Source organism: Guillardia theta (genome assembly GCF_000315625.1).
Source record: "Guillardia theta CCMP2712 unplaced genomic scaffold GUITHscaffold_99, whole genome shotgun sequence".
NCBI classification, from domain to species: domain Eukaryota; class Cryptophyceae; order Pyrenomonadales; family Geminigeraceae; genus Guillardia; species Guillardia theta.
The window spans coordinates 37,983-61,458 of NW_005434575.1; the positions used below are offsets into that span (position 1 = coordinate 37,983).

The window sequence follows — 23,476 nt, forward strand, 5'->3', positions numbered from 1 at the left end:
GGAGGAGGAGGAGGAGGAGGAGGAGGAGGAGGAGGAGGAGGAGGAGGAGGAGGAGAATGTGTCTATTGTCTGCTCGATCCGCTTCACCTTGTTGAAGTGCGGGATGCAGGTTGCGTAGACTTTCTCTTCCTCCTCCGGTGACTTACACGAGGGACACATCTGATCAGCCAAGTCAGCCGCACTACCTAAGAAGCAAGCAAGGGAACAGAGGAGCGAGAACAAGCAAGGGAGGAGGGATGGGAGTGAAGGAGGGGAGGGGAGGTAAAGATAAAGGGAAGCGACCATCTTGAAGCAATCGACTTGACATTCATCGCTCATCATCTGACAGTCAGGCGTCACTGGCAACGAGCTCGAAGCTCCTCTTCCTCTTGCCTTCTCGTCCATCACTCTCGGGAGGACCTTGCGATCTGTGAAGGACACAACGTTGTTGACGAGTCGACTACCTCCCCCCCCGAGGTTCGAGACATGAGTAACCGATCGAGCTACAGAAGCACGTCAATCTCTGTCACCGACGTAAAAGCAGCAGCACCATCCTCGTGATCGTCGTCCTGCTCTTGCACCGTTGCTGTGACCCCCACGCTAGCATCCTACTCAGGTTGTAACGACAAGACAGACAGCGAGAAACAACCTCGGCTCTGCTTCTCACAAAATCTTGACGAGAAAGTCTTGGGTCGTTGGCATTGATACTCTCAATGAAGCTGAATCATCGTCATCTTCACTACGTTCACTACCCACAACAACCACGGTCTCCTTATCATCACCATCATTATCATCACCACCACTACCACTATCATAATCAATATCGTCGTCGTCATCATCATCATCCTCGTCATCCTTGTCATCATCATCATCGCCATCGTCGTTATCATCGTCCTCCACCTCATCGTCATCGTCATCGTCATCGTCATCGTTGTTGTTGTTGTTGTTGTTGTTGTTGTTGTCGTCGTCGTCCTCCTCCTCCTCTTCCTCCTCCTCCTCTTCGTGGTCATCGTCCTCATCATCATCATCATCATCATCATCATCATCATCATCATCATCATCATCATCGTCATCATTTCTACCTATTTCCTGACGGGTCTCGCAGGATCAGCTCGAACGTCTCACCGTCCAAGAGGTCTTGAAGACGCGAGCCGACTATTCTGATCTGCACCCGCCAGACTTGAGCGACCGCCGACTTCACAACTTCACAGCACCTGATCCCTCATGCTCAAGTCTTGTGCCTCAGTCGCACCAGCGTACAAGGCCTGCTTTCCAGTCAGAGGCAGCGAGCAAGCCAGTCAGAGGCAGAGAAGGTCACTAGTAGCACCAGCGTCTTGTTTAAGTCTTCTTGAGCTCGCATCAGGAACCCTTCGACGGTGTTGAGAGAGCCTCGTTGAGCAGGAGGAGGAATCTCAAAATCGAGAGAAGGGAGGGCGATGGAAGCAAATGAAGACTTGATGACCTGCGGCAGCTCTCAGCTCTTTCTTCTCAGCTTTTTTTCTCCGTCCCCCCGTCCCCCCGTCCCCCCTCGCTCGCTTCCTTGCTTCAGCTTCACCTGTCTGTTCAGATCCTCTCGCTTCTGCACGTGGAGGAGGTATCGAACGCCTAGGGGGCGAATCTCACTCGCTTCCTTCACCTCGTTGCTTCTGTATCCGCACTCGTCGCATTCGAACGCCATCACGACCACCCGACCGAAGTGAGGGATCTCGATCGGGAGTATGTTTGTCTTTCCTTGTTGCTCGCATGCCATGCACAAACTTTCGACGTTCAAGCACTCGTTCAACTCTGCTCGCAGCACAGGGAACGCCTGGTATGCCTCCGTCGAAGAGGCGTTGTCTGTGCTCCCTTGGTGACATTCCATGACAGAGTTGCCCGCACATGGGCCTTTCCCTCCTCGTAACGACAAAGAAACCGGCGCGTAACTCACGAATCGTTCCGCCATGGCAGATTCGACAAGGAGCAGGAGAGCCACAGCCCCGAACCTCCGAGCTCTTGCCTGCATCTTCAAAGCAGGGGAACCACGTGAAGCAGCTACCTCGCTCCCTCCTCGTCTCCTGCCATCTCCCCCCTGCCTTGCCACTCCTCCTCGAGCTTGTCCTGTCGGGCGATCACAAGAATCACATCTGAGGGCCACGCCGGGCCACAGCCTGTCCTTTTACTCAAAGTCCGTCACAGGCTCGCTCGGAGGCGGCCCGGCCCGGCCCGCGGCCCGGGCGCGGAGTCACTGAGTCACGGTTCAAGTCACTGTCTCTTTACTAAAAGAGTCACTGTATGATGGCGCGGCCGGGCACCGTCACGCTCAGCGGAAGTGACTAGTACCTCCGCCGGCCCGGGACTCAGTACGGCCGGGCCGTCACTGCCCGCCGCCGCCGGGCTCGCCGATCGCCGCCGACCGTACTCTTCAGTGACAAGTTGAGTCCCGGGTATGCGAACCAGCCCAGCCTCAATGGCACTCACTGTCAGGATCGTGAAGCAACGTGACAACTGAGCTGATCAACTTGATGTCACTTCGATCAACCGCATGCGGCAGCGGCAGCTCACTCAGTTTATTCTCAGCATGGTAGAGACTGAATAAGATGCGAGAAAATACTGTCCCGTTTGGAAATCAAGTCATCGTAGTGTCCCTCTTCGACAATCCTTCCTCCGTCGATTACAGCGATCCTCTGCGAGCCTGCGAGCTGATCGAGCGTCAGGTCTCCCTGGGAGCAGTCGGTGCACTTACAGTCGAAGTTCTGTGGGCGATCAAGAGCGTGCTACGACCCTCCATCAGACGTTCTAAGGCTTCTTTCACCTGCCGCAGCTCCTTCAGTCCCACAAGACCCTCAGCCTTGCACTGCACCAGCTGCTCGCTTGCATTGTCTAGCGCACTGGTTGCTTCATCCAAGATCAGGATTTTAGGGTCTCGAATCATCGCCCTGGCAATCGCTATTCGCTGCCTCTGCCCTCCCGAAAGCAGGCTCCCGCGCTCCCCAACTTGCGTTTGGAACCCGTCGGGCAGATCGACTGTAACGCGGTGAGCAGAGAGCAGAAGCAGGCACATGGTCAGGATCACCGATGAAGGACAAGGCGTTGGCCCTTCTCGCAGCATCTTGAATATCTACAGTTGCAAACTCTGAAATGGACCGTTTGGCATGCGGGCGGCCGTAGGCAATGTTAGCTTCAATGGTATCCGAGAATAGGATCGGATCTTGGTTGACAACAGCAATCTGCTTCCGTATCCATGAAGCAGAGAGTGTAGACATGTTGATTCCGTCTAACAATATCTGCACAAGAGTCTACTCAGACCATGTCGAGCAGCATCCATGTTACCTTCCCACTCGACGGCTCGTACAACCTCGTGATCAACGCAGCTATGGTACTCTTCCCGCCACCACTCGGACCTGTCAACGCCAACGTCTCTCCCTGACGTGAGTAAGTCAGCTCACGTGCCTGATCTCAACCGTGGCGGCTCACCTTATGAAGTTGAATAGTAACGCCAGAGAGAACCAACGCATCTGGTCGTGATGGATAGGCAAAGCAAACATTGCACACTTCTATATTTCCTTCAATGCTGTCTAGGACTCTGCCATCGTCCTGATTCACTGAAGGCTTTCGATCTAGAATCTCGAAGACCCTCTGCGCACACATCTTTATGTCAGTAGCTGTCCATCTATTTGGCATGGAGCAACATTAACAGCTGAGGGGTGAAGAAGAACTTCAAGTCAGAGGGAGCGGATCGAGTCACGCTCAGACACAGAGACACTCACTTGAGCGCTACTCAAGGCCTTGAGGGTTTCAGCGTACACCTAACGCGCAAGTCACTCTCACACAGGCATGCGAGCATGGGATTGTTGACACACCTGAGATAATCCTGAGAATCCTAGGCCGACGGTCGCACTGTACATGGCAAAGGAGGTTAAGGCCCCGACAGTGATTAGGTTCCTTTCAACAAGAGTCCCTCCGTAGTACAAGACACCAAGCAAGGAGGTGAAGCCCCCAAATGCAAGACCGCCTAGAAACAAGCCTTCTGCATGAGCAGCATGCTTCACGTCTTCTTGGGTCGAGTTCAACAAGTTTGCATACTCTTCGCCCTCATAATCCTCCATTGAAAAAAGTCTGACAGTCCTTATGTTGGCCAGCTTTTCGTCCACCGAGCTTGCGATGCGGGAGATGTTTTCCTTCATCTTCTTGGACATCTTCTTGGCTCTCATGCCATAGAGCATCCCCGTGACCCCGACAAGAGGAACTACTCCCAGTGTCGCAACCGTAAGCCGAGGTGAGATAGAGAAAAGCATGATCGAGCCACCTAGAGCTGAGTTCGTGTACCTGTACACCTTGGCGAAGTTGCTTGTCGTCGCATTTGCCATGGCTTGAACATCATCGGTCATTCTACACTGCATGTCTTGCACCGGTGTCTGATCGAAGAAACCCGATTCTTGCTTCAGTATCGCCTTGAAGAGCTCGACGCGAAGCCTTTTGGACACAGAGTCTGAAGCGATTGTAAACAGATAAGTCCTCAGCCATGACCCAACTGCACCAACTGCAAACATGATGAGCGATGAGACGACTAGTTTTCGTTTGGCTTGAGTGTTGGAGCTGTTTGACATGCTATCGATCAAGTTGGATATGATCTTCGGGAAGGCAAGATTATTGACAGAGGTGAGCGACATTGCGATGCACGCTATAGCCAACGTCTTCTTGTCATCGTTAGAAATGAAGTTCAGGAGTCTCAAGAACAACTGCTTGTTGGTCTTCTCTTCGCTCCTCCTCTCTACTTCTCCCCCTTCCTCTTGCGCCATCGTGCCAACTTGCGGCAGTTCTTTGTACGTGTGGAGGTCGTAAAAGTTTTGAAATTTTACCACCAGCATTGAAATGTATAGGGATACTTTCAATATGAACACCTGGAGGTGTATTGGTTGATCCCACCGGTGTATATGATAGGCTTTTATTATTATCTTTCTACCTAGGGTGGTCACCCCTACCCTACCCCTACCCCTACCCCTACCCCACTGGCTTGAATACCCCTACCCTCCTATGTACAGGGAAGGGGAAATGGAATGCGAAGAGGCAGCTATGTGGGAGATGTGATGGAAGAAGAGGAGGTGGAGCAGAGGGTACAAGATACCACCAGGCTAGGCGAGTAGCACCTTTGACGGTAACAGCTCAGGCACAGCGAAGGAGAGGAGAGTGGGAGCTTTGGAACGAATGGCAGGACATTGAAACCATACTTTTCAGGGCAATGCTTTGAACAACCAGTTCTTTGCCTGCAGAATTCACATGCCCCCTTTTCATCCTCAGTCCAGATGCTGATTGTTTTTGAATATTTTGTTTTTCCCACTGCTTTCAACAGCAATATCCTAGAATGGTTTGACCTGATTGCTATCGAAATTGTATTACGGTTGCTGTCCCAACATGCCTACAATGTATCTTCTTTGCCTTTCTGACTAATTCCTTGTTACAGAAAGCATGATTGGCAGAATCTTTAGGTGAACTCGATGCATGAATGTTGACAACTTCTCGTTCTTGCGTGACTTTCTTGGTCTGCAGCCTTCCCAATCAATTTTTCTCCCTAAACGCGGTCGACGGCACTTGGGGGGCTTGTGACGATCCCTGGGGCTGCTACATCACCGACCCTTCGGTGCTCGAGGCGCTTGAGTTCGCGACCCGACTGATGATGCAAGCAGGTGGCCAAGGAGCCCATCGGACATCACGGAACGACTTGGGTTCCTGTCAGCTGGGGGACGTGGGAGAACTACAATGTGAGATGATGCCGAGAGGGAAGAGGAGCATGACATGGAAGCCCGGCAGGTCGAGGGCGTTCCCACAGGCAAGGAGGGATACTGAAGGCTACACAAGCACTTAGTCGATACTGAAACGTGAGATTATCACAGAGAGATCTCTATGCGATTCCACCTACACACTGAAACCTTGAACACTGCTCGCTTGTTCCCTGACATGGCTCGATGTAACTGTAGCTAGGCATGAATTACAGTTTGCTTGTTGCTATTCAGGAGCAAACACGTTTGATTTCTTTGTCGATGTCTTCCATGTCCGTCACTCGCTCGATCCAATCCATGGGCACACACTCAGCTCCCTGGCTAGCGGCCAAGCAAGCGCCAATGAAGCACGAACGTGAGCATTGATCGCCTGAGGCCATGATGTTCTTTTTCACTGCCTCCTCATATGTCTCTGTCGTATTCAGAATGTAAACCGCAACCGTGAACGCTCCTGGCAACGCGCAGCTGCTGCCGAAGGCTTCTGCTGCTTCCACTTCGTTGCCGGTGAAGGCAAGAGCTTCCTTGACCTTGCTCTTGGCATCTGCAGTGAGGGGAGAAGAATCCTGCGTGGACCACTGAAGCGCCTCCTTCGCTGTTGCTCCGGTAGAGATTATGTGGTGAAGGATGTGCGAGCTTGCCATCCCGTACTCAACTGCAAGCTCATGGTTCTGATGCACTCTCATGGTCTCCTCCACCCTTGTAGCCCAGTCCTGGTCCGAATGAAAGCGCGAAAGAGCAAAGGGAACCTTGACCAGCGAGTTGGCTTGAGAGTCGTTCGCTCCGCACTCAGGGAAAGTCTTGCCGGCATCGATATTTGCGATCAGCTCCTTGGAAGCATGGTTGAGCCTCCCTGAGTATCCCTTGAGATACTCTGAGAACTTCTGCGCAAGGCGTGTAGGATCATATTGTGCGAGGCAGTTGAGGCTCTTTAGCATGCCGAGCCCTTCAGCACCATAGGGACTGAGCTGACCGGATTCGTAGGAATAGAAAGGGCAGCTAGGAGGCTCGAAGAATGCAGGGTCCTTGGGGCAGAGAGGAGCCTTGCGAGTGAGGGAGATGATCTTTTCGGGATCGTAGATCCAGTGAAGCCCCATGGATGCCGCATCCGCTACCAGCGCCCCCTTCATCGCTGCTGCGCACCGCGCCATCTTCACCATTGCCATGGAAGTTTCTGGTCACCCATCATTGTGGTCACCTCACGTCCCCAACTTCAAGTTTCAAAGTTTGCCGCGGGGGCCGCCCGGCGGCGAGCGCCCGCGGCGCTCCCGGCGGCGGGAGTCGGTGGCAGGTGAGTGAGTCACTGGCCACTCGACTCGGCGACTCAGGCCGCAACGGGCCAGGGGCCGGGGCCCGTCATCGGACTACACCGGTAGCGGCGCGGCAGCACACTGTCATTTCAGTAGGCAACATTGAACGCCGGGGCCCTTGCCAGTCACTGAGTTTTGCAGGGTCTGGTCGCCGCTGAAGCCCTCGAAGGTCCATGTCATCACGTTGGCCGCCGTGGTCTGGCTCTGGTCCAGCGCGAAGGCGTTCATCTTCCAGACCCTCACCCTGCCGTAGCTCGAGTCCGAGCCGATCACGATGGAGAACGGAAGTTGCTCGGCTCCCCGGCGCAGTACTGCGAATACGCCTGGTACACCTCCGGGTTCGGGTTGGTGGCGTAGAACACCGCCCACTCGCTGGTGGTCGCGGGGTTGTAGATCTCGGGGTAGTCCTGGTAAGCGTAGGGCACCCCGGGCCGATCTCACCCGGCTGTGTCTGGGACTCGCAGCTCTTCGAGCCTGGCAGGCAGATGTCATGAGCGGGGATGAGGCCCGGGAGATCGATGAGACGGAAGGTGAAGAGGTCCTCCCCGAAGATCCTCGAGATCTTCACCTTCCACTTCCCGAGCCCGTCCTCATAGGCCGTCAGCACCACGTCCCCCGCCACTGTTCACACAGCTCTGGCTTGCCGGGTCCCAGGAGGCCTGCGACGCGGCGGTGTAGACGACGCCGCCTCGGGCACCGTGAAGCGGGCATTCGCATTGCTCTGCAGCCCTGCAACCAGCCCTCCCGCGGTGGACTGCCCGACGCCGCAATCCCTGAGGATATACTGGACCGAGTCCCTCCAGTCGTTGGCTCCGTACAGGACGATGCCCTGATTGATGCTCCCCTTCAGGTGGATGCCCATGCAGTAAGGGTAGCAGGAGAAGCCCGTAAACCCAGGGATACAGGCCGGGTCGGGCACGGCGGAGTAGGGACAGTGAGGCATGACGTAGATCGCTGCGTACTGATTTTTAACTTAACTTTGAGTAAAGATCTTCAAAGTACGGTTTAGCCTTGGCAGTTTAGCCGCCCGGCTTTCACGCTTCGTCATATTGCGAAGCGCCGATCACGCTGTGACCTCGTTCATAATGTAGCGAAAGTTCATCATACGGCTGGTCTCAATCTTTCCTTCCTCCAGTGCTCGCTTGACCCCGCAGACTTCTGCTGGCTCCGAACTGCAGGGGTGTCAGAGCAGGAAGCAGTCACTGATGCATCACATGTGCGAGCAATCTCTGAACTTGCAGTCGAGAGCAGCTTGAGAGATCTCCCTGAAGCCTTGCTGCACCTCCTCCTGCCCAACGCTGATCAGACATGTCCCCCCCCCAAATCTTCCTGTGCTCACCAGCGTCAGGTGCCAAGTAGCAAAGTCTCGGAACCCAGCACAGTCGATGAGATTTCCACCAGAAGGAAGAAAGTGAAGCTCAGCATGAGACGTCGTGTGAGCTCCCAGCCCCGACCACTATGAACACAATGAATATCTTTTCAGCATCACATTTCACCTTCGCTGAATCTTTCTCTCCCCCATCTTTGTCCTCCTCCTCCTCGATGCCTCGCTGCCCTTCACCGCAAGGACCTCACCTCCGAGAGAGCACCGACTCTTGCATTGGCTTGAGGAAGCAGAGCGTTGAGGAGCGAAGACTTGCCGACTCCCGACTGACCGACCTGCACCCTCACGCTCAGGAATGGGAGAAGCCTGCGATAGGGACCAGGATGCTCGTCTTGTTGTGCAACAGTGACTTGAGCTCCTCGAGCCCCTACCAGTGACTTCAGTCAACGTCCGCAATGTCATCAGCGCCAACTTGTCCGGTCCTAGTCGACGTCATGATGACTGAGCAAGCGAGTCAGGCATGTCGACAATCTCGATGGATCGCCTGGATAGCCGAGCCTTTGGTAGACCTTGAGAGTCTCCGCACTCACCAGCTGATTCCTGCCCGACATGTCTCAGACTTCTGCTATACCGACAGGCCGCTCGTGATGCAACTGACCGCTCCTGTGCGTTGAGGTTGGCATCGTCATCCTCCAGCATGTCACACTTATTGAAGAGGATGATCTGAGATAACTTGCAGGCAGAGCTGGCGACCTGGACAACCAGCAGCTGACGTGAGACGTTGTTGAACGCGTTCTGCCCTGACACCGTATGACTCCTCACCAGATATTTATCCAACTGAAGCAGAGGAGAAGGCGGCGAAGAAGCGAACACGAGCACGACCTGAAGGAAAAAGTCCAGGTCAAAGCTCTTCAACCCTCTCCCGTTTCTCCGCACTTGATCAAGGTTCGCACAGAGAACTTTTCGTGAGCCAGTCCTCTCCAGCACCTTTTCAGCACCTACAGTCTGCAATAGTCCGCTCAGTCAAGCGAGGAAATAGCCCGGGACCAACACCTGAAGGTCATTGACGTTTAACTCCGAGATCGACTTCGACGGGCGATCCAGAACGGTTCTGATGGTCGCAGTCAGATGACATTCTTGTGCTGCTTCGCGACACACGTTCTCTCGAGCCGCTTGCTCACAACTCCTCTGGCAAAAGATCTTTCCGAGGTTGTCATATCTCCTCCCAACGCCGGAGCAAAGACAACCTGCAAAGACATTCTTGTCGGTCAGGGAGTGGCCAAGCCAAGGCAGCATGCAAGTTTGCAATGGGTTTACGCGGTCGCCGGTCACAACGCCGATCTCTTTCAGGGAGGGATTCAACGCACAGCTGTACCGCAAACTTCGAACGTCATGAGTGTTGATGTGTGCGGCAGGTTCTTCAAGTTTGGTCAACAACTCCTTCGATTGCTCTTCCACTTGCACAAGCACCCGACTGCCATGATGCGCCACAACAAGACCCTCCATCTCCTCTCCAAGCACAAAGCCAGCTTCTTGCTCCATGTTTGCTCGCTCCTCTACAGGCACATGCCGTCCTTTGACGCGCACATTTGCGTCGGATGGAATCAGAGTACTCACAGAATCGACAGGAATTTTCCCTTCCTCAACTACCACCAGCTTCTTCAAGACAAGGGCCATCGCCTATGCTCACATCAGTGTCGTTTTATCGAGAGATCGCTTTTGACGAACCTCTTTCGTGTGCAAGGCTAAGCCGCGCTCAACCAACAGGTCGTCTATTCGCACTTTCTGCATTTTCTTCCCTCTCTTTTTAGACATCTGCAGCCGGAAAATCTGTCTTTCTGTTCGCAAGGAGGAGCAAGTTGAGGCTCTGAAAGGAGCTGGGCTCGATGGGCTCGTTCGGAGCCAGGGCGAGGTAAAAGCCAGATCACTGGAGGTTCGAACATGGCAGTGGGATGACACAGTGAAGAGGAAGGAAAGCAAGCAAGGAGTCAGGGAGAGCGTTCGCTTCCTGGCAGCACTCGAGGACTCCATGATCGCTCGCTCCTCTTCTGCTATGACTTCACTGCCCCCTCTTTGTCTCCATGGCGAAACGGTGACCACATCCCCACGCACGCATGACTAACTTGGTCATAGTGGGGAAGTGGTCCATGTCCATATCGGTTATCCGTAACCGTCAAACCTGGCGGCTCTTCAGGCTTCATGCAGTTCAACAGAGCAGGGATGGCGGCGGGAGCTGCTGGCATGTGCGCGCTGTTCATGACTTTGGGGTTGACCCTGCTGGCATTTTCTTCAAGGAAAACTGTGCTGTCCGTTGCTCAGCGATCTCGACATCAACCAAGCCTGCTCTTGCAGAAGAGGAGAGTAATCGGCGCCAGACGTTCGATGCTCGCTGACTGCGTGTCATGGAGGGGATGCTCAATTCAGTATGACCCTGAAACCATGGATGTGAACGGCTCTTTCTATGATAGATTTGATAACTACCCGAATGCTTGGGACGCATCTCCTGCTGCAAGATACGTGAGAGATCTCTACCCTGGCGGATGGCCGCGATACGCCGACGAGGAGCCTTCAGTGGTGGTGGGTGGAGATCCTTTGAAAGCTTATCCGTTCAATGACTTCGGTACTGGATATGGTGGTGCGTATGACACATACAGAAGCCCTAACACATACTATTATTAAGGCAAGGAATATCTCGTTTATTCCTCCAGATCCTTTGCGAGACTGATCTAAATCAAACCTGATTTGACGTAGAATGCAAACTTTGCGACAAATCCGTTTGTTACCGTCTCATCACATAGACTCTGTACAAATCTATGAAATTTTTACAGTTCTCTCGGTTCACGGTTTGTATACTTCTTGTAATAAACCATGAATGCTTGACTCTTCCTTGGGAGTCCGTGTCACGCGGCATCTGAAGATCAACTTCAATCACTGAGAGTTTCCTCTTACCGCCGAGTCTTGATGGTCTGGAAAGAACAATCTTATGCCGCGATGTCAACTGCCGTGATTATTGTACGAGACTGAGAGTCACCGGCGGCGTGACTGTCGGACGGTCCGACTGCTCGGACTGTGAAGTCACGGTTCAAACCGTTGAACGCCCGCGGCCCGCCGGGGTTGGAGTGCCGCAGTCTCTCCTCAGAGTGTACGGTCTTCTTGTCACAAGTTCGAGCCTGGCAAGTTTCCATGCGCGTGCCGCAGTGCCAGGCACCTCTGGCGGTGGGACGGAGGCTCGGAGGCTCGTTAACGTGCCGCCGTGCCGTTGCGGCCACTCCTGGCCGCACCGAATCCGATGATGGCCGCGGCCAGTGACTGGTGCCGGGCCCGGCACTGCTGAGGGCGGCATGATGGCCGAACTTCGGAACTTCCGATCCGACTCGGAGCCATCATGGATGCCATGATCGGCCGGGACCACTGGGGCCATCCGATCGGACCGTCGGCGCGCCGCGGGCGGGCGGGCGGCCCGGACTCAGTTGGGGCGATCGGACCGTCACGGTGGCCGGGCGGTGCCTGGCACCACCTCCGAGTCAGTGCCGCAGTGCTGAGGCAGCGACTCTTCCAGCCGCGGCCGGCCGGGCCGGCCGGGCCGCCACGGTACGGTCACCCGGGCCCGGGTGGCGCCGGGCCCGGCCAGCCGCCGCTCGCGAAGTTGTGTTGTGTAGCCAAAAACCGATTTTGTAACGTGTCGTGAAGGGTCGCCATGGCAGATCTAATCTGATCGAATCCGGTGACACCCCCCCTCGTCCTGTCTTGATTTTCCTTCTTCTTCTTCTTCTTCTTCGTCTCTCCTCTTCCTCTTCCTCTTCCTCTTCCTCCTCCCTCTTCCACTTGTTTTAACTTCTCAATTCATTCGATTCCGCCTTTTCCTGCACCTTGCTCCACATGATTTTGCCATTTCTTTCCTCTTCCTTTCTTCTCGTTTCTCACAGTTGCTGAATCATTTCTTCAGTGGCAGTCGCATCACGAAAAGGAAGAAATTTTCTCAGAGCTGGATCATGTTTAGGAGGCGGTTGGGCATGAAGTCCTTCACATTCTCATTCTTTGTTGGCGGTGCTTGCGTGCTTTTGGTGAATTTAGTTGCAAGCAGGATGGCGTCCAGAGAATCCAAGTTGACGATTGCACCTGGATTCCATCCGGCAGCTGCTTACATGGCATCGATGCTGCATGGCATGAAGGCCAACTCAGATCAGGAGATTCACTTTGGACACGTGAAGAGGCCAGGCGCGGATATGCTGCAACTTTCGGACCAGGATAAGGCTAGTCACAGGGCAAGGTATGCCGTAATGTCATCCCCAATTCCTCCGATCCCACACATGAAAGATCATGTTCAGACTCGTGCAGAAATAGAGCAGTCACTCAACAGCGAACTGTTTCATACTCCTGCGGTGAACACTGGTCGCATACCAGGAAAGGAAACTCAGATTACCAAGAAGTCGACATATCAGAAGTTTCCTGAACCGAAAAATCTCGTGGACGGAATCCCAAAAGATATGTTCCAAAAGAAAGCCAGGGTCACGTCTCTGGCATCTGATGTTCTGTCGAAGAAGGGGGTCAATGTGGGATACCGCGATGTTGCCCACGATGTGCCATTGGGCAAAAAAGACAAACTTGAAGAGCATGGAGTCTACACTAACAATCGCTTGTACCAAAGTTTTGATGACATCGCTGTCCCCCTTGAAGGAATTGATGCCAACGGTTACTTTGTGCATCCTGATGCTTACAACCGTGAAGGGTACACGGTTAACGAGTACTGGCCGCTCCAGGCGAATGGACACAAGCAGGCGATGGAGACGAAGCTGGCTAGCAGTTTAGAGAATTATAATGGAATCCCTGAGCTCAAATTCAGCCCCGACAAGCCAGCTGCTGTAGGAATGGGCAAGACAGGAGGCAGAAATAAGCTGCCGTTGCAGCTAACAAGGAAGGTCGCGACCTCGAAGCATGCGCAGACTTCCAGGGGGTTGGATGAAGCTTGGTTAGCTGCTGGAAGTCAGGAGCCTCTCGGAGTTGAGAATGTTGTGAATTCTGTGAAAGCGGCTGGAGCAATGGAAGATGGAGTTGTGGATGCCAAAGAAAAATCTGAGGCCATGGCTAATCTAAGAAACGCCATGATGGACTCGCACCAAACGGTTCCTGGTCATCGAGAACGATGGCAGGTTATTGAACATTCGCCTTTTCATGTGGGTGCTGACGTGACCTTGCAGATTGCGCGAGCAGCCAACCCCTGCCAAGAGCAGCAGGTGAGGGTTAATCGCTACTTCTTGTGGATTTCATGAGCTTAGTGATGCTTGTTCTGGCAGCCTTATGAAAGTTATTTCGCGTACAAGTTCCGACTCGCACATGGAGGGACGTCTCGATGTTAAAGACGCCGCAAGGTTTTGAGGGTGTGATGGCTCTAACGCCGGGTCACGTATTATTGTCATGATGTCACCTGGGACTCAGTAGTGGAATGCCTGAGTCACGTCAGTGGTCAACTCACTTATTTGTTCGAACGTGAGTTGGTCTTTCTCTTGCTCATGATGCTCACGGTGTCAGAATGAGTAAGATATCAGTCACTGTTGTCAAAGGTCCCGGTCAGCAACCCCGGCGAATTCAGCCCAGGGCTATTTCAACTGAGCGGCACTTGAAACAACAACGCGGCATGATGTCGTGTACGGTGCAGCGTGGGGCTATAGGGAAATTTAAAGCTGCAACAGAGGTGAGTGTATACAAGAAGAGGCATCGTGGAAGATATAAAACAAGAAAAAATATGCAAACTTAAAAAACGACAATCGTCTCATTCACACACAAATCATTTTCGGTGGCCTCTCCTAGCGAGTTTGTTGCATAGTAAAATAAACTCGGACGTGATATGGGGCAAGATGCCCCATACGGGACTTGAACCCGTGACCTTCGGCTCATAAGACCGATGCACTGGCCGACTGTGCTAATGGGGCACGTCCATACCACGTGATCGCTTGCTACGGTACAAATACACTTGGCACCTCCCACCCTACTCACTCTTTTTTGAAATCCCGATGCCCCATTCTTCACCCCCACCCCCGATTTTAACACCTATGATCTCTTCTTTTCGACACCACCCCCTTTTCAAGTCTTTTTACTGATAAAACCACCCCTTATATTGTCATCATTGTCTTGCACACCCCTATTTCCATCGTCCCCCACCCCTATTTCTCTCACCCCACCCTCATTTTCCGATCCCTCGCACCACCAACTTCGTCAAGGAGTTGGTTATTTTTCTTTTTTGCTATGCACCTCTCAATTTTCAGGTGATATTTCGAATATTGCTTCTGAAATTTCAATTAAGGATGACAATTGAAGCATCCATTTTCTGGCTGCCAAAGATGGATGTGCAAACCTCTAAAAATTGCAATTTTACAAACTCCTCCATTCGGGTACAAAAGGCTCAGTCGTTTGTACTGGGTAAAACTTTTAGGGACTTCTTTAGTTTTAATTAGTTTTCAGGGGACATCCATTCTGCCGGATACACCCTGACCCTGGTACAGGTGCAAACAAGATTGTATTTCTGGTACAACCAGTTGCTAAGGTGGTAACAAAAATAAATTATTTTAATTCATATCTAGTACAAGACCTAATAATATTTGTTTCTGTGAATCCTCGTTGGCCTCTGCTTTCTCCCTATCCCTGGACGACCCTTGAGGGGTACCCTCAACTAGCACCAGTGGCTACAGCAACCCCCACCCCTTTGCGAAAGGATGTCATACTAGAATACCCATGGTTGTATACCTTTCCTCATTCAGGACCCCCCTTTTGAACCTCCTTCACTACCACTTGCTTCTCCACACATGCTTCACCCACCCATGACCTTCAAGGGACTTCTACCCAAACCCCCTCCATCCCCATTACCCTACCTACCTATTGACTACCCTACCACTCCCTACAATCTCTTCGCCCTCTTACCAACCACCCCTGTCCCAGCGACCTTTTGTGTACCCCCACCGTTTCCAAAAGCATCCCCCACCCCCTTTTCCCGACAAGCTATTAGTTCAATTCCTGGCACATTCTCCTGGTTGTATCTTGCACCCCAGAGTTTCCTTGTCGGTTGTAGAACAAGGACCCGGTACTCAGTATACCCTTCAACGAAACCACCCCAATGAATTATATAATCTACACCCACCCTTTCTCCACAGGGGACCCTACCAAGCCCTCGTCCACCCTCTTCTCTTAACCAAAACGGACTTTTCCTGTACCCCAGTAGTATGTCAGACGTGGAGGAGTGACGAGTGCGGTAGCGGAGAGAAGATGACCGACTGAGAAAGAGAAGAAAGACAGAAACAGGAACAATTATCAACTTACGAAACATTCGGTGTGGAGGATAAATTGACGTGACTGGCTAACAGATTACAGAAGTTCGTGCTCATCACTGTTGCAACGTAGACAGATCATGAACCCATTGGCGTATTCGATGCTGGATTGTGGATGCAGAAGCAGAGAGACCGGGGCCAAAAGCCCCCTGATGAAAAGTTCTTGTGAAAAGGTTCTGTACTCAAGGGGAAACATTGAGATCACCGAAAGTTACATCAAGCTCAAGACTTACTATTTCCCGATGGGTACTGCTAAGACCATTAAGTTTTGGGACATCAAGGATGTTGATATTATAAACCTCAAGTTCTGGAACACAAAAGCATGGGGCATGGGAGCAGACTGCCGCGTATGGTGGCATTTTGATGGCTTATGTCGAGCGATGGCGAAGCAGCGAAGGAAAGGAATTGTTATACATTCGGGTAAGAGTCCCTTTGCATCTGGACTCACTCCCTGCTCCGACGATTTTGAGAAAGTTTTGGCGCTGATACGGGAGAGGATAGATGTTGAGAACAGGAAACTTCTTAGTTGAGATCTTCTCGATCGTTTTCGAAGAGTTCGACTAGGCATGCAATGCGTTGTTACGCTCGCTGTATCATTCTGTGCTTTTTGTTTTTGTTGTTTTTTCCAAGCTTTTGATCTAATATTGGTTGACAATTTAATTGTTGACAATTGTCAATAAACTTGCTATTTTCTCTTTTTTTTCTCTGGAATTCCTGGTCCAGGCATTTGAAAAATTTTGCTTGCTGTTTGCTTGGCCTGCTCTTGCTGTTTCTTCTTGAGCAGCCGATAAGCCTTGTAGTAATCACCAAATGACATCCAAGGTGGGAGAAGGCACAGGAGCAATACCTGCACAGCGGACGTTTGAAGATTGGTATCGACTGCAATCTTAGGAATCGCCTGCTAACTCGTCAGACAAGGCTGGCAAACAACTTGGAAGGAGATATTTCCTTTCGTTGATCAGTGAGAAGCTTTGCCCTTCTCTCTTTCACTCTTTGTTTAGCAGTTGCTGCTTTCTGATGACGACTTCTTTGTCAAAGAGATAAGTAACAAACGGACAGCATGCCTTGAAGTTTGTAGTCTTCATGACCGAATCTCCAGGTTCACTTTGTAGCGACAAACTTCTCTCTTTCTTATTTGAATTTTCCTGAGAGTTTTGAGACATTTTTTCCTTCAATTTCTGTCTCCACCTGATCCAGTCACAGTTACATTTGTTTTTCGAGCACATTTCATTTTTACAGCATATCCTTGTCCCTTTCCCTCTTCATTCCCTTTAAGAACGCCTTTCCTGCGCGAAGTTAAGGAAGACAGCAGAATGGCGAATAAACATGAAGCGCAACCGGTTGAGCCAAAATCTACATGCGCCTCGTACAGTACAGTGAACTTCTCCATGAAATCTTCATCTCTCAGGGAAAGCCACTCAGAGTCCCTGGCAAATCCCATGCCGCCATATGCTAGATCCCAAGTCACAGAATCCCTTGACCTAAACGATTTTCTTTCTCGTCATTACCTGTTTGCTTGGGAAGCAGCGGAAACGACCAGCAGTGAGGTGTTGGCAGGTCAACATCAATTCGTACAAGCTTCCCCCGCCCTATCATTTTCTTTTTACCTATTCAGTACTTTGTTATCAACATCAATCGCAAACAACTTTCTCAACTTTCTCTGCCTGCCTGCCTGCCTGCCTGCTTGTGTTTCCTGGAGTCTGTTCGCATTTTTCTCTTCCCCTCCCCCGCCCTTACCGCCATCTTCACGTGCGTTCATGGACAGTTCGCCCTGGGCTTCTGAAATATCATTTCAAGTCGGCCTCAGGACAACAAACTCCATGATCAAAAAGACAGCAGATTCCTTTCACTGGAATGTTTACGATTATGATAAAGTTCAGAAAAACGTCAAGAATTATAACAAAACAGTCAAGAATTATAACAAAAATATATAAAAGGCTTATATCGACAATCCAATTGGGGCGGATGCAGGGGCGGATGTGCGACTTCAGATCTGTCATGCCGATATCAGGGGGTAGTATTCATAGATTAGAGGGGGTGGGTTCTTGAAGCGTTGAGGGTTTTAAGGTTACAAAGAGGCGGTGGCATGCAAGGAGCCAACACGGGTCCTTTGGCCCGATTTAGGCATGGTAGGTCACTGGATCTTTAATTTTAGACCATATTTGGTACCAGAACAATGCTTTTGGTAGTGATGTTTGCTATGTTTAGCCCTACATTCAGAACGAATATTAAAAATGCATCCCTTCGTTCCTCGGACCCCCCACGGGACGGCCCCCCGACCCGGAGGGGTTAATCACCAGGGGTCCAGGTATTTCCCTGAGGGGTGGCCTCAATGCCTCGAGCTCAATCACGGGTTGACTTCCTTGCATGGTCAACTTTTACCCGTCATTTTGACCACAATAAATAGGGTATAGATCACTCGGTGAGGGTCAGGAGCGTTGATCGCAGCTGTTGTTAGGGCTACACTGTAGGGTGGGTTCTATTGATCACAGGGGGTAGGGGTGATCAAGAAGGCTGCGGTTTCATTAAAAGGCTACATGGGTGGGGTGGATCAAAGAGTCAAGTTTGATCTCTCCAAAGGTTAGGGTACTACATGGGGTATTGCTGAGGTAGGGTCCTTCAATCATGAGTCCAGGAGATCAGCTGAAGGGCAAGTGAACTGGATAGGCTTGTTTTACTATGAAATCACTTAATGAATTGAGCAGGATGGGCTGATGGATTCAATGAGTCGTAGGTGTCGTTCACAGGGTCACAATCAGGAGAAGTCGGGCAGGGTATGTGGGTTTATCGGGGTAGGTAGGGTGATGTCAGCTCAAATCTTGGGTTAAAAGAGGCGTCGGTGGGTAGGGGTCAGACAAGGTTGATGGGTCGTGGGTTCAGCAAGGGGTGATAGAAGATAGAAATTTTGTGGGGGTGGGGTAATCGAGAAATGAAGGGGTCATGTCCAAGATATACATGGTGGGTAATGACACTAGTAGGTTCAGTACCCGTGATTTGAATGGGTCAAAGTACGGTACCTCAGCCAACAATGGGGTAGAAAAAGTAGGCCTGGAGGATTGTCTGGGGTAGGGTACCAAGATGAAGGGTACTAAATTGGTAGCGGCATTGCGTGTGGGTACATGAGATAACCACGAACCTTGAAAGGGTAGGGGTCACTTTGGAGAACGCAGGGTGGGGGTAGGGGTCTGTCTCTATATAATCAGAGAGGCGACAAATCAAACGCATTGTTTCCGTCCCCCTCCTCCGTGTCCCACCCGCTCGCTTCTTGCGCTTCTGCTCCCTCCCACCGGCACTTTCTTCTTCGAAACTTCTTCTGAGTCCATTCTCAACAGAATCAAAACATGCAGATCTTCGTCCTAGCGAGTTCGGCAAGACCATCACCCTTGAGGTTGAATCCTCCGACACCATTGACATGGTCAAGAGCAAGATCCAGGACAAGGAGGGCATCCCCCCTGATCAGCAGCGCCTCATCTTCGCGGGCAAGCAGCTCGAGGACGGCCGCACCCTTGCGGACTACAACATCCAGAAGGAGTCTACTCTCCATCTTGTGCTCCGTCTCCGTGGGGGTATGCAGATCTTCGTGAAGACTCTCACCGGCAAGACCATCACTCTCGAGGTCGAGTCGTCCGACACCATCGACATGGTCAAGAGCAAGATCCAGGACAAGGAGGGCATCCCCCCTGATCAGCAGCGTCTCATCTTCGCGGGCAAGCAGCTCGAGGACGGCCGCACCCTTGCGGACTACAACATCCAGAAGGAGTCTACTCTCCATCTTGTGCTCCGTCTCCGTGGTGGAGCAAAGAAATGTAATCATGAAGGTTGCACGTCGAAAGTTGCTCCTATCATCGGTGATTGCAAGTACTGCCAACACAAGTTCTGTGGGAGCCACAGGTTACCTGAAACACACTGCTGTGCTGCTATGGACACTTGTAAGGCTGCTGCTTTCGAGAAGAACGCGGCCAAGTTAGAGAACGAGAAATGTGTAGCTCCTAAGTTAGTCAAGTGCTGTTGAGAACGGTGGATTCCACCTGTATGTTGTAACTATATGAAAATAAAACGAATGGAACGGGTTACCCGCTTTCCTGTGCGAATATGGTCGTTGTGCTGTAACAATGTGATTCACCTCCCTGATCTTGCCATGGATTTCATCATCATTTCTTTAACAAACGAAAGGTCTAGTCTATGTTATCGTATTGAAATGGATCACGAACTGCTGAAAATCTTGACGTATGCCTACTCAACCAAATCACCGTCGAGGTAATTATGCTGACAGTATACCTGCAGCATGTACAGCGCCGGCCACATGGAGGACTCCATGCTGTCAGGATCAATCTTGGACACAAATTAACAAGCTGAACTAAGCGAGCGAGAATTCATCAATTACCTCTGGGGCTGGCGAAACCTTCTTTACGAACACATTAGCAAGCATTTGCCACACAAAGAAGCAAAGCACCTCTTCAAGGGCGACGGCTTGTGCCTCCCCCTTTCGTTCTCTCCCATCAGATCTTGTTGGATGTGCTGCATAAACAGCTATCAAGAATCGCTCCCACGCCACAACGATTTCACATTTCATCTTCGCTTGATGCACGGATGCAACTCTATTTACATACGCATCCAACAAAGTGGTTGGATCTTCCCCAACTGCCAAGAGATGACCAGGATCAGCAAAAATCCCATTGTGACTGCAATCAGACATCAGCGAGGCAAACATGTCGACGACATCATACGGGATGATCATGTGAGCAAAGCGCTTGGTTGGTTCGACGAATCGGTGATGGTTGGGCTTTACATTCCTTGCCCAGGCATTGTAGACATCTGCAACTGTTCGTCCTCGTCCCTTTAGCGGGTGCGTGTCCCGAGCAAGTCTGCGCCTGAGCAGAACCGTCACCACGAGGACCCTGTCAAGCAAGACGCACATGAAACGAGTGTCTTCGTCACAATCGACATAGACTCGAATGTCCATCCGAGATCTCAACTTCTCGTCGTTGAGCACCATCAAGCCCTCCACAAGAAGAACTCCCTGCGAACATGTGCGTTATTGCAGACAACAAACAGATTCAAGATTCCAACCTTCAACCCCACGGGGAAAACTCGCTTCACAGAAGAATCTTTCACACGGGAATTTGATGCAAAGTCGTAGATAGGTACATCCACCTCTTCTCCTCCTTGATCACAAGAGGTTCAGAGACGTTGCAAATGACGTTTCAAAACTACTTTTAAGGAGCTCAAGGTGCTCCACTAACTGATTTGTGTGAAGGGCCTACGAAATTCCTGTTAGAGCTTGTATGAAACTGCCGTGATCTTACCTCTGGACAGTCCCAGTTTCCATCGCAGTCTCTGTCTACATCGGGCTTGTCTTTGTAATAGCTGTCATGGCTGCTTGCGAATCATCATATGACAGGAATCCATGCGCAGCAATATTCCAACCTCAGGACAATGGTCGGGCATATACTTTGTACCATTGCCTCAAGCTTTGTGCAGAAGACACTCTTTCCTCCACCAGATCCTCCAGCGACACCGATGACAAGAACCTATGTTTCTCGCGGTTAGCGCTGAATGTCATCAAATCGTCTGGTACATTAGTCCCTGTCCCGGGTGGCGGCGCTACAGGGTCCGATAGCCCGCCTGACTGCATCTTGAGAGGAAGCAGCTCACAAGGTCTTGATAGGCTGCCTTCTGCCTTGAGAGGGACATGAGCCACCCCAAAAGCGGATGCCAAGGGCAGCAAGACAACGATGCACAGGAGAGAACTCCGATGGCAGGAAGTCTGCATGCTCATCGTCCTCGACTTGATTCTTGCCTTCATGCTCAGATGAGTTTCTTCGATGGGGCAGCAGAGCCCCTCGTCTTTCTTCCCTCCCTCTTCCCTGCTCCTCCTCCTCTCGTCCGTTCCTGCTGTCCTGACCATGCGCCCCCTGATCGGCCCCCACTGAATACGTTACATTATGAAACCGCTCAACGGCATCGGTAACGGACAAACTCTGCCATCCGTTTCTTATGCCCCCTGAGCCGTAACCGTGTGTTGCTCTGACGTCATGGGAAACTTATGCTGCTCGGCCGTCGGCGATGGCGGAGGAAGGAAAGAGCCGAAGATGGTGAGAAGAGATGATGGTGTAGATGTTGTCCTCGAACACGATCATGTACATGGACATGGAAGGAACAATGCCTGTTACATGTCAAGATGCCATCAGTGTACTTGGTTTTGAGATCCCATCAGTCTTCATTTGTACGCGACAGGTAGTTCGTTCATGGTGAAGGTAGGAGGAATATTATGAATACGTAGTGAAGAAACTAGCTTGCTGACATCAAATGAATATGATATGAATAAGGAGGGGAAAGAAGATAGGTTGGAGTCGATGAACTCTGATCGAGTGTTCTCGAGAGAAGCGACATGTAACGAGAAGCAGTGCAAGGATCAGGTGAAGGAGAAGAAAGACGAGGAGGACGCAGACTAGGAAACGAAAGTCTCTGAACGCTTCAAACTCGCATCAATGCTTGGACGTGTTCCGTGACCTGCCTAGTTCACGATGATTCTGCTTCTTATTTCATGTGCCTCCAGGAGAAGAAACTACCTGGCGGAGCAGACGCCAAGAAAGAGAACGGCAATCCCAACAAGCATGCCGTCGCTCCTGCTCTTCGTGAAAAGGAGCAAGCGGTTGGTGATGTTGATACGCTTCCGAAGAAAGAGACGCTGAAAGAAAGATTGTGAATTTCTGTTTCAGCTCGCCTGCAGTCCCTCACGCTCTTAGCAGGTTGCGCGAGAGCAAAGAAGTAACATGATACCCCATGAACCGACTCGCCTGCTCACCTGATTCCTCCCGCAGAAGGCAGATGCCGAGGCGATGGAGCGAGCGATTGCAGCAGAGCGAGCGGCGGAAGTGGAGGAGGAGGAGCGCAAGGCTGCAAAACACAAGGTGAAGGCATCGGAGTCTAGCAGGGGACGCTGACGTGATCGCCGTCAGTCGGGGAAAGGAGAGAGCAAGAGCCAGGCGAGCGCGGGGGCTGCGGCGAGCGAGGAGGAGGTGAGGGTGTGCGATGCGATCGGGGTCGATGACTTGACTTGGTCGTTCCTCTCAGGTCAGAGGCAAGACTGAAGTCGGCGAGCAAGTTGATTCCATCGGAAATCACGTGCGGCTCCTAGCCTTCCAACCAGTAGTGAACCACTTAGCTTCTCTTGGCAGATCGCTCAAGGCCAGGAGAACTTGGAGGTGACGTCCGACACGACAACAGCAGCGATGGCGACGGAGAAGCAGACAAAGGAGAAGGAGAAGGAGAAGGAGGAGGAGAAGGAGGAGGAGGAGCAGCAGCAGCAGCAGCAGGAGGAGGAGGAGGAGAAGGGGAAGGTGAAGGTGAAGAAGGAGAAGGTAGGCGAGGAGGTAGATCCCTTCCCTCAGCGTCGAGATGAGGACGAAGCGAACAAGCAGGGTGGTAGGAGCGGAGCCTCTCCCGAGGAGGAGGAAGAGAAGGTGAGTCAAGGAAAGGATTTGTGCGCCCGTACCTGACGCCCGGAAGGTTCCCAGCGCTCCCACAGCACCGTCAGGAGGAGCCGGAGAGAAGCCTGTGAGGCGGGCCCTTGTCCTCAGCTCGAGGTTGACTTGTCTCAAGGTCGAGGAAGAAGCTCCAGCGTTGAGTGTGCGCGAGGAGGTTCATGAGGAAGAGAAGATCGAGGAGAGAGGTCAGGAGGAGCAACAGGACTCGGTCAATGTCTCTCAAGTCCTCCTCGAGGAACGAGCTGCTGAGGTGACTCTCGTCCTTTTATCTCCTCACCCTCTTCCGTTTTTCCCCTCCCTC

General features: G+C 51.8%; 13 protein-coding genes and 1 non-coding gene across 14 annotated transcripts in view; 6 read left to right on the plus strand and 8 right to left on the minus strand.

The window, feature by feature from the left end:
• Window positions 1-1,312: 1,312 nt before the first annotated feature.
• GUITHDRAFT_39847 (hypothetical protein) lies at window positions 1,313-1,744 on the minus strand (the record flags this gene model as incomplete). The annotated part of the gene is made up of 2 exons (XM_005824021.1): window positions 1,313-1,441; window positions 1,535-1,744. Coding segments are annotated over 2 exons (339 nt in total), but the record flags the coding sequence as incomplete, so codon positions are not given.
• Window positions 1,745-2,531: 787 nt separating this feature from the next.
• On the minus strand, window positions 2,532-4,757 carry GUITHDRAFT_78381 (hypothetical protein; the record flags this gene model as incomplete). The annotated part of the gene is made up of 8 exons (XM_005824022.1): window positions 2,532-2,657; window positions 2,702-2,770; window positions 2,819-2,982; window positions 3,032-3,242; window positions 3,289-3,381; window positions 3,433-3,594; window positions 3,726-3,764; window positions 3,819-4,757. 8 exons carry the CDS (start codon window positions 4,755-4,757, stop codon window positions 2,532-2,534), a joined length of 1,803 nt encoding a protein of 600 aa, XP_005824079.1.
• A 667-nt stretch (window positions 4,758-5,424) lies between these two features.
• On the plus strand, window positions 5,425-5,802 carry GUITHDRAFT_116677 (hypothetical protein; the record flags this gene model as incomplete). The annotated part of the gene is made up of 4 exons (XM_005824023.1): window positions 5,425-5,444; window positions 5,506-5,596; window positions 5,643-5,717; window positions 5,767-5,802. 4 exons carry the CDS (start codon window positions 5,425-5,427, stop codon window positions 5,800-5,802), a joined length of 222 nt encoding a protein of 73 aa, XP_005824080.1.
• Window positions 5,803-5,965: 163 nt separating this feature from the next.
• Window positions 5,966-6,892, minus strand: GUITHDRAFT_116678 (hypothetical protein; the record flags this gene model as incomplete). The annotated part of the gene is made up of 1 exon (XM_005824024.1): window positions 5,966-6,892. The coding sequence occupies one exon, from the start codon at window positions 6,890-6,892 to the stop codon at window positions 5,966-5,968; it is 927 nt and encodes a 308-aa protein (XP_005824081.1).
• A 234-nt stretch (window positions 6,893-7,126) lies between these two features.
• On the minus strand, window positions 7,127-7,985 carry GUITHDRAFT_116679 (hypothetical protein; the record flags this gene model as incomplete). The annotated part of the gene is made up of 4 exons (XM_005824025.1): window positions 7,127-7,353; window positions 7,484-7,516; window positions 7,650-7,701; window positions 7,740-7,985. The coding sequence occupies 4 exons, from the start codon at window positions 7,983-7,985 to the stop codon at window positions 7,127-7,129; spliced, it is 558 nt and encodes a 185-aa protein (XP_005824082.1).
• A 9-nt stretch (window positions 7,986-7,994) lies between these two features.
• GUITHDRAFT_155035 (hypothetical protein) lies at window positions 7,995-9,101 on the minus strand. Its single transcript, XM_005824026.1, has 8 exons — window positions 9,025-9,101; window positions 8,911-8,966; window positions 8,839-8,867; window positions 8,746-8,793; window positions 8,618-8,701; window positions 8,382-8,498; window positions 8,257-8,330; window positions 7,995-8,214 (listed from the first exon to the last, which is right to left on the minus strand). The coding sequence occupies exons 1-8, from the start codon at window positions 9,063-9,065 to the stop codon at window positions 8,106-8,108; spliced, it is 558 nt and encodes a 185-aa protein (XP_005824083.1). The 5' UTR covers window positions 9,066-9,101; the 3' UTR covers window positions 7,995-8,105.
• A 288-nt stretch (window positions 9,102-9,389) lies between these two features.
• On the minus strand, window positions 9,390-10,442 carry GUITHDRAFT_155036 (hypothetical protein; the record flags this gene model as incomplete). Its single annotated transcript, XM_005824027.1, has 4 exons — window positions 9,390-9,477; window positions 9,525-9,613; window positions 9,684-10,046; window positions 10,095-10,442. Coding segments are annotated over 4 exons (888 nt in total), but the record flags the coding sequence as incomplete, so codon positions are not given.
• Window positions 10,443-10,547: 105 nt separating this feature from the next.
• On the plus strand, window positions 10,548-11,245 carry GUITHDRAFT_155037 (hypothetical protein). The gene has a single exon (XM_005824028.1). The coding sequence runs from the start codon at window positions 10,587-10,589 to the stop codon at window positions 11,043-11,045; it is 459 nt and encodes a 152-aa protein (XP_005824085.1). The 5' UTR covers window positions 10,548-10,586; the 3' UTR covers window positions 11,046-11,245.
• An 813-nt stretch (window positions 11,246-12,058) lies between these two features.
• On the plus strand, window positions 12,059-14,112 carry GUITHDRAFT_165553 (hypothetical protein). The gene is made up of 4 exons (XM_005824029.1): window positions 12,059-12,090; window positions 12,313-13,516; window positions 13,565-13,600; window positions 13,661-14,112. Exons 2-4 carry the CDS (start codon window positions 12,359-12,361, stop codon window positions 13,721-13,723), a joined length of 1,257 nt encoding a protein of 418 aa, XP_005824086.1. The 5' UTR covers window positions 12,059-12,090; window positions 12,313-12,358; the 3' UTR covers window positions 13,724-14,112.
• Window positions 14,113-14,222: 110 nt separating this feature from the next.
• GUITHDRAFT_t97 lies at window positions 14,223-14,296 on the minus strand. The gene has a single exon. It is a non-coding gene; the product is annotated as a tRNA-Ile (tRNA).
• A 1,293-nt stretch (window positions 14,297-15,589) lies between these two features.
• GUITHDRAFT_155038 (hypothetical protein) lies at window positions 15,590-16,382 on the plus strand. Its single transcript, XM_005824030.1, has one exon. It carries the CDS (start codon window positions 15,766-15,768, stop codon window positions 16,213-16,215), a length of 450 nt encoding a protein of 149 aa, XP_005824087.1. The 5' UTR covers window positions 15,590-15,765; the 3' UTR covers window positions 16,216-16,382.
• Window positions 16,383-18,921: 2,539 nt separating this feature from the next.
• On the plus strand, window positions 18,922-19,776 carry GUITHDRAFT_97360 (ubiquitin). Its single transcript, XM_005824031.1, has one exon. It carries the CDS (start codon window positions 19,098-19,100, stop codon window positions 19,695-19,697), a length of 600 nt encoding a protein of 199 aa, XP_005824088.1. The 5' UTR covers window positions 18,922-19,097; the 3' UTR covers window positions 19,698-19,776.
• A 142-nt stretch (window positions 19,777-19,918) lies between these two features.
• GUITHDRAFT_145218 (uridine kinase) lies at window positions 19,919-21,464 on the minus strand (the record flags this gene model as incomplete). The annotated part of the gene is made up of 4 exons (XM_005824097.1): window positions 19,919-19,963; window positions 20,070-20,705; window positions 20,992-21,061; window positions 21,145-21,464. The coding sequence occupies 4 exons, from the start codon at window positions 21,462-21,464 to the stop codon at window positions 19,919-19,921; spliced, it is 1,071 nt and encodes a 356-aa protein (XP_005824154.1).
• Window positions 21,465-22,041: 577 nt separating this feature from the next.
• Window positions 22,042-23,476, plus strand: part of GUITHDRAFT_116685 (hypothetical protein) — a gene marked incomplete at both ends in the record, with an annotated part of 3,359 nt that continues 1,924 nt past the window's right edge. Inside the window, 9 exons of the mRNA XM_005824032.1 lie at window positions 22,042-22,104; window positions 22,245-22,390; window positions 22,438-22,456; window positions 22,510-22,599; window positions 22,648-22,707; window positions 22,763-22,813; window positions 22,867-23,151; window positions 23,198-23,245; window positions 23,291-23,425. Coding sequence (XP_005824089.1) covers window positions 22,042-22,104; window positions 22,245-22,390; window positions 22,438-22,456; window positions 22,510-22,599; window positions 22,648-22,707; window positions 22,763-22,813; window positions 22,867-23,151; window positions 23,198-23,245; window positions 23,291-23,425 — 897 coding nt within the window. The remainder of the gene's footprint in view (window positions 22,105-22,244; window positions 22,391-22,437; window positions 22,457-22,509; window positions 22,600-22,647; window positions 22,708-22,762; window positions 22,814-22,866; window positions 23,152-23,197; window positions 23,246-23,290; window positions 23,426-23,476) is intronic.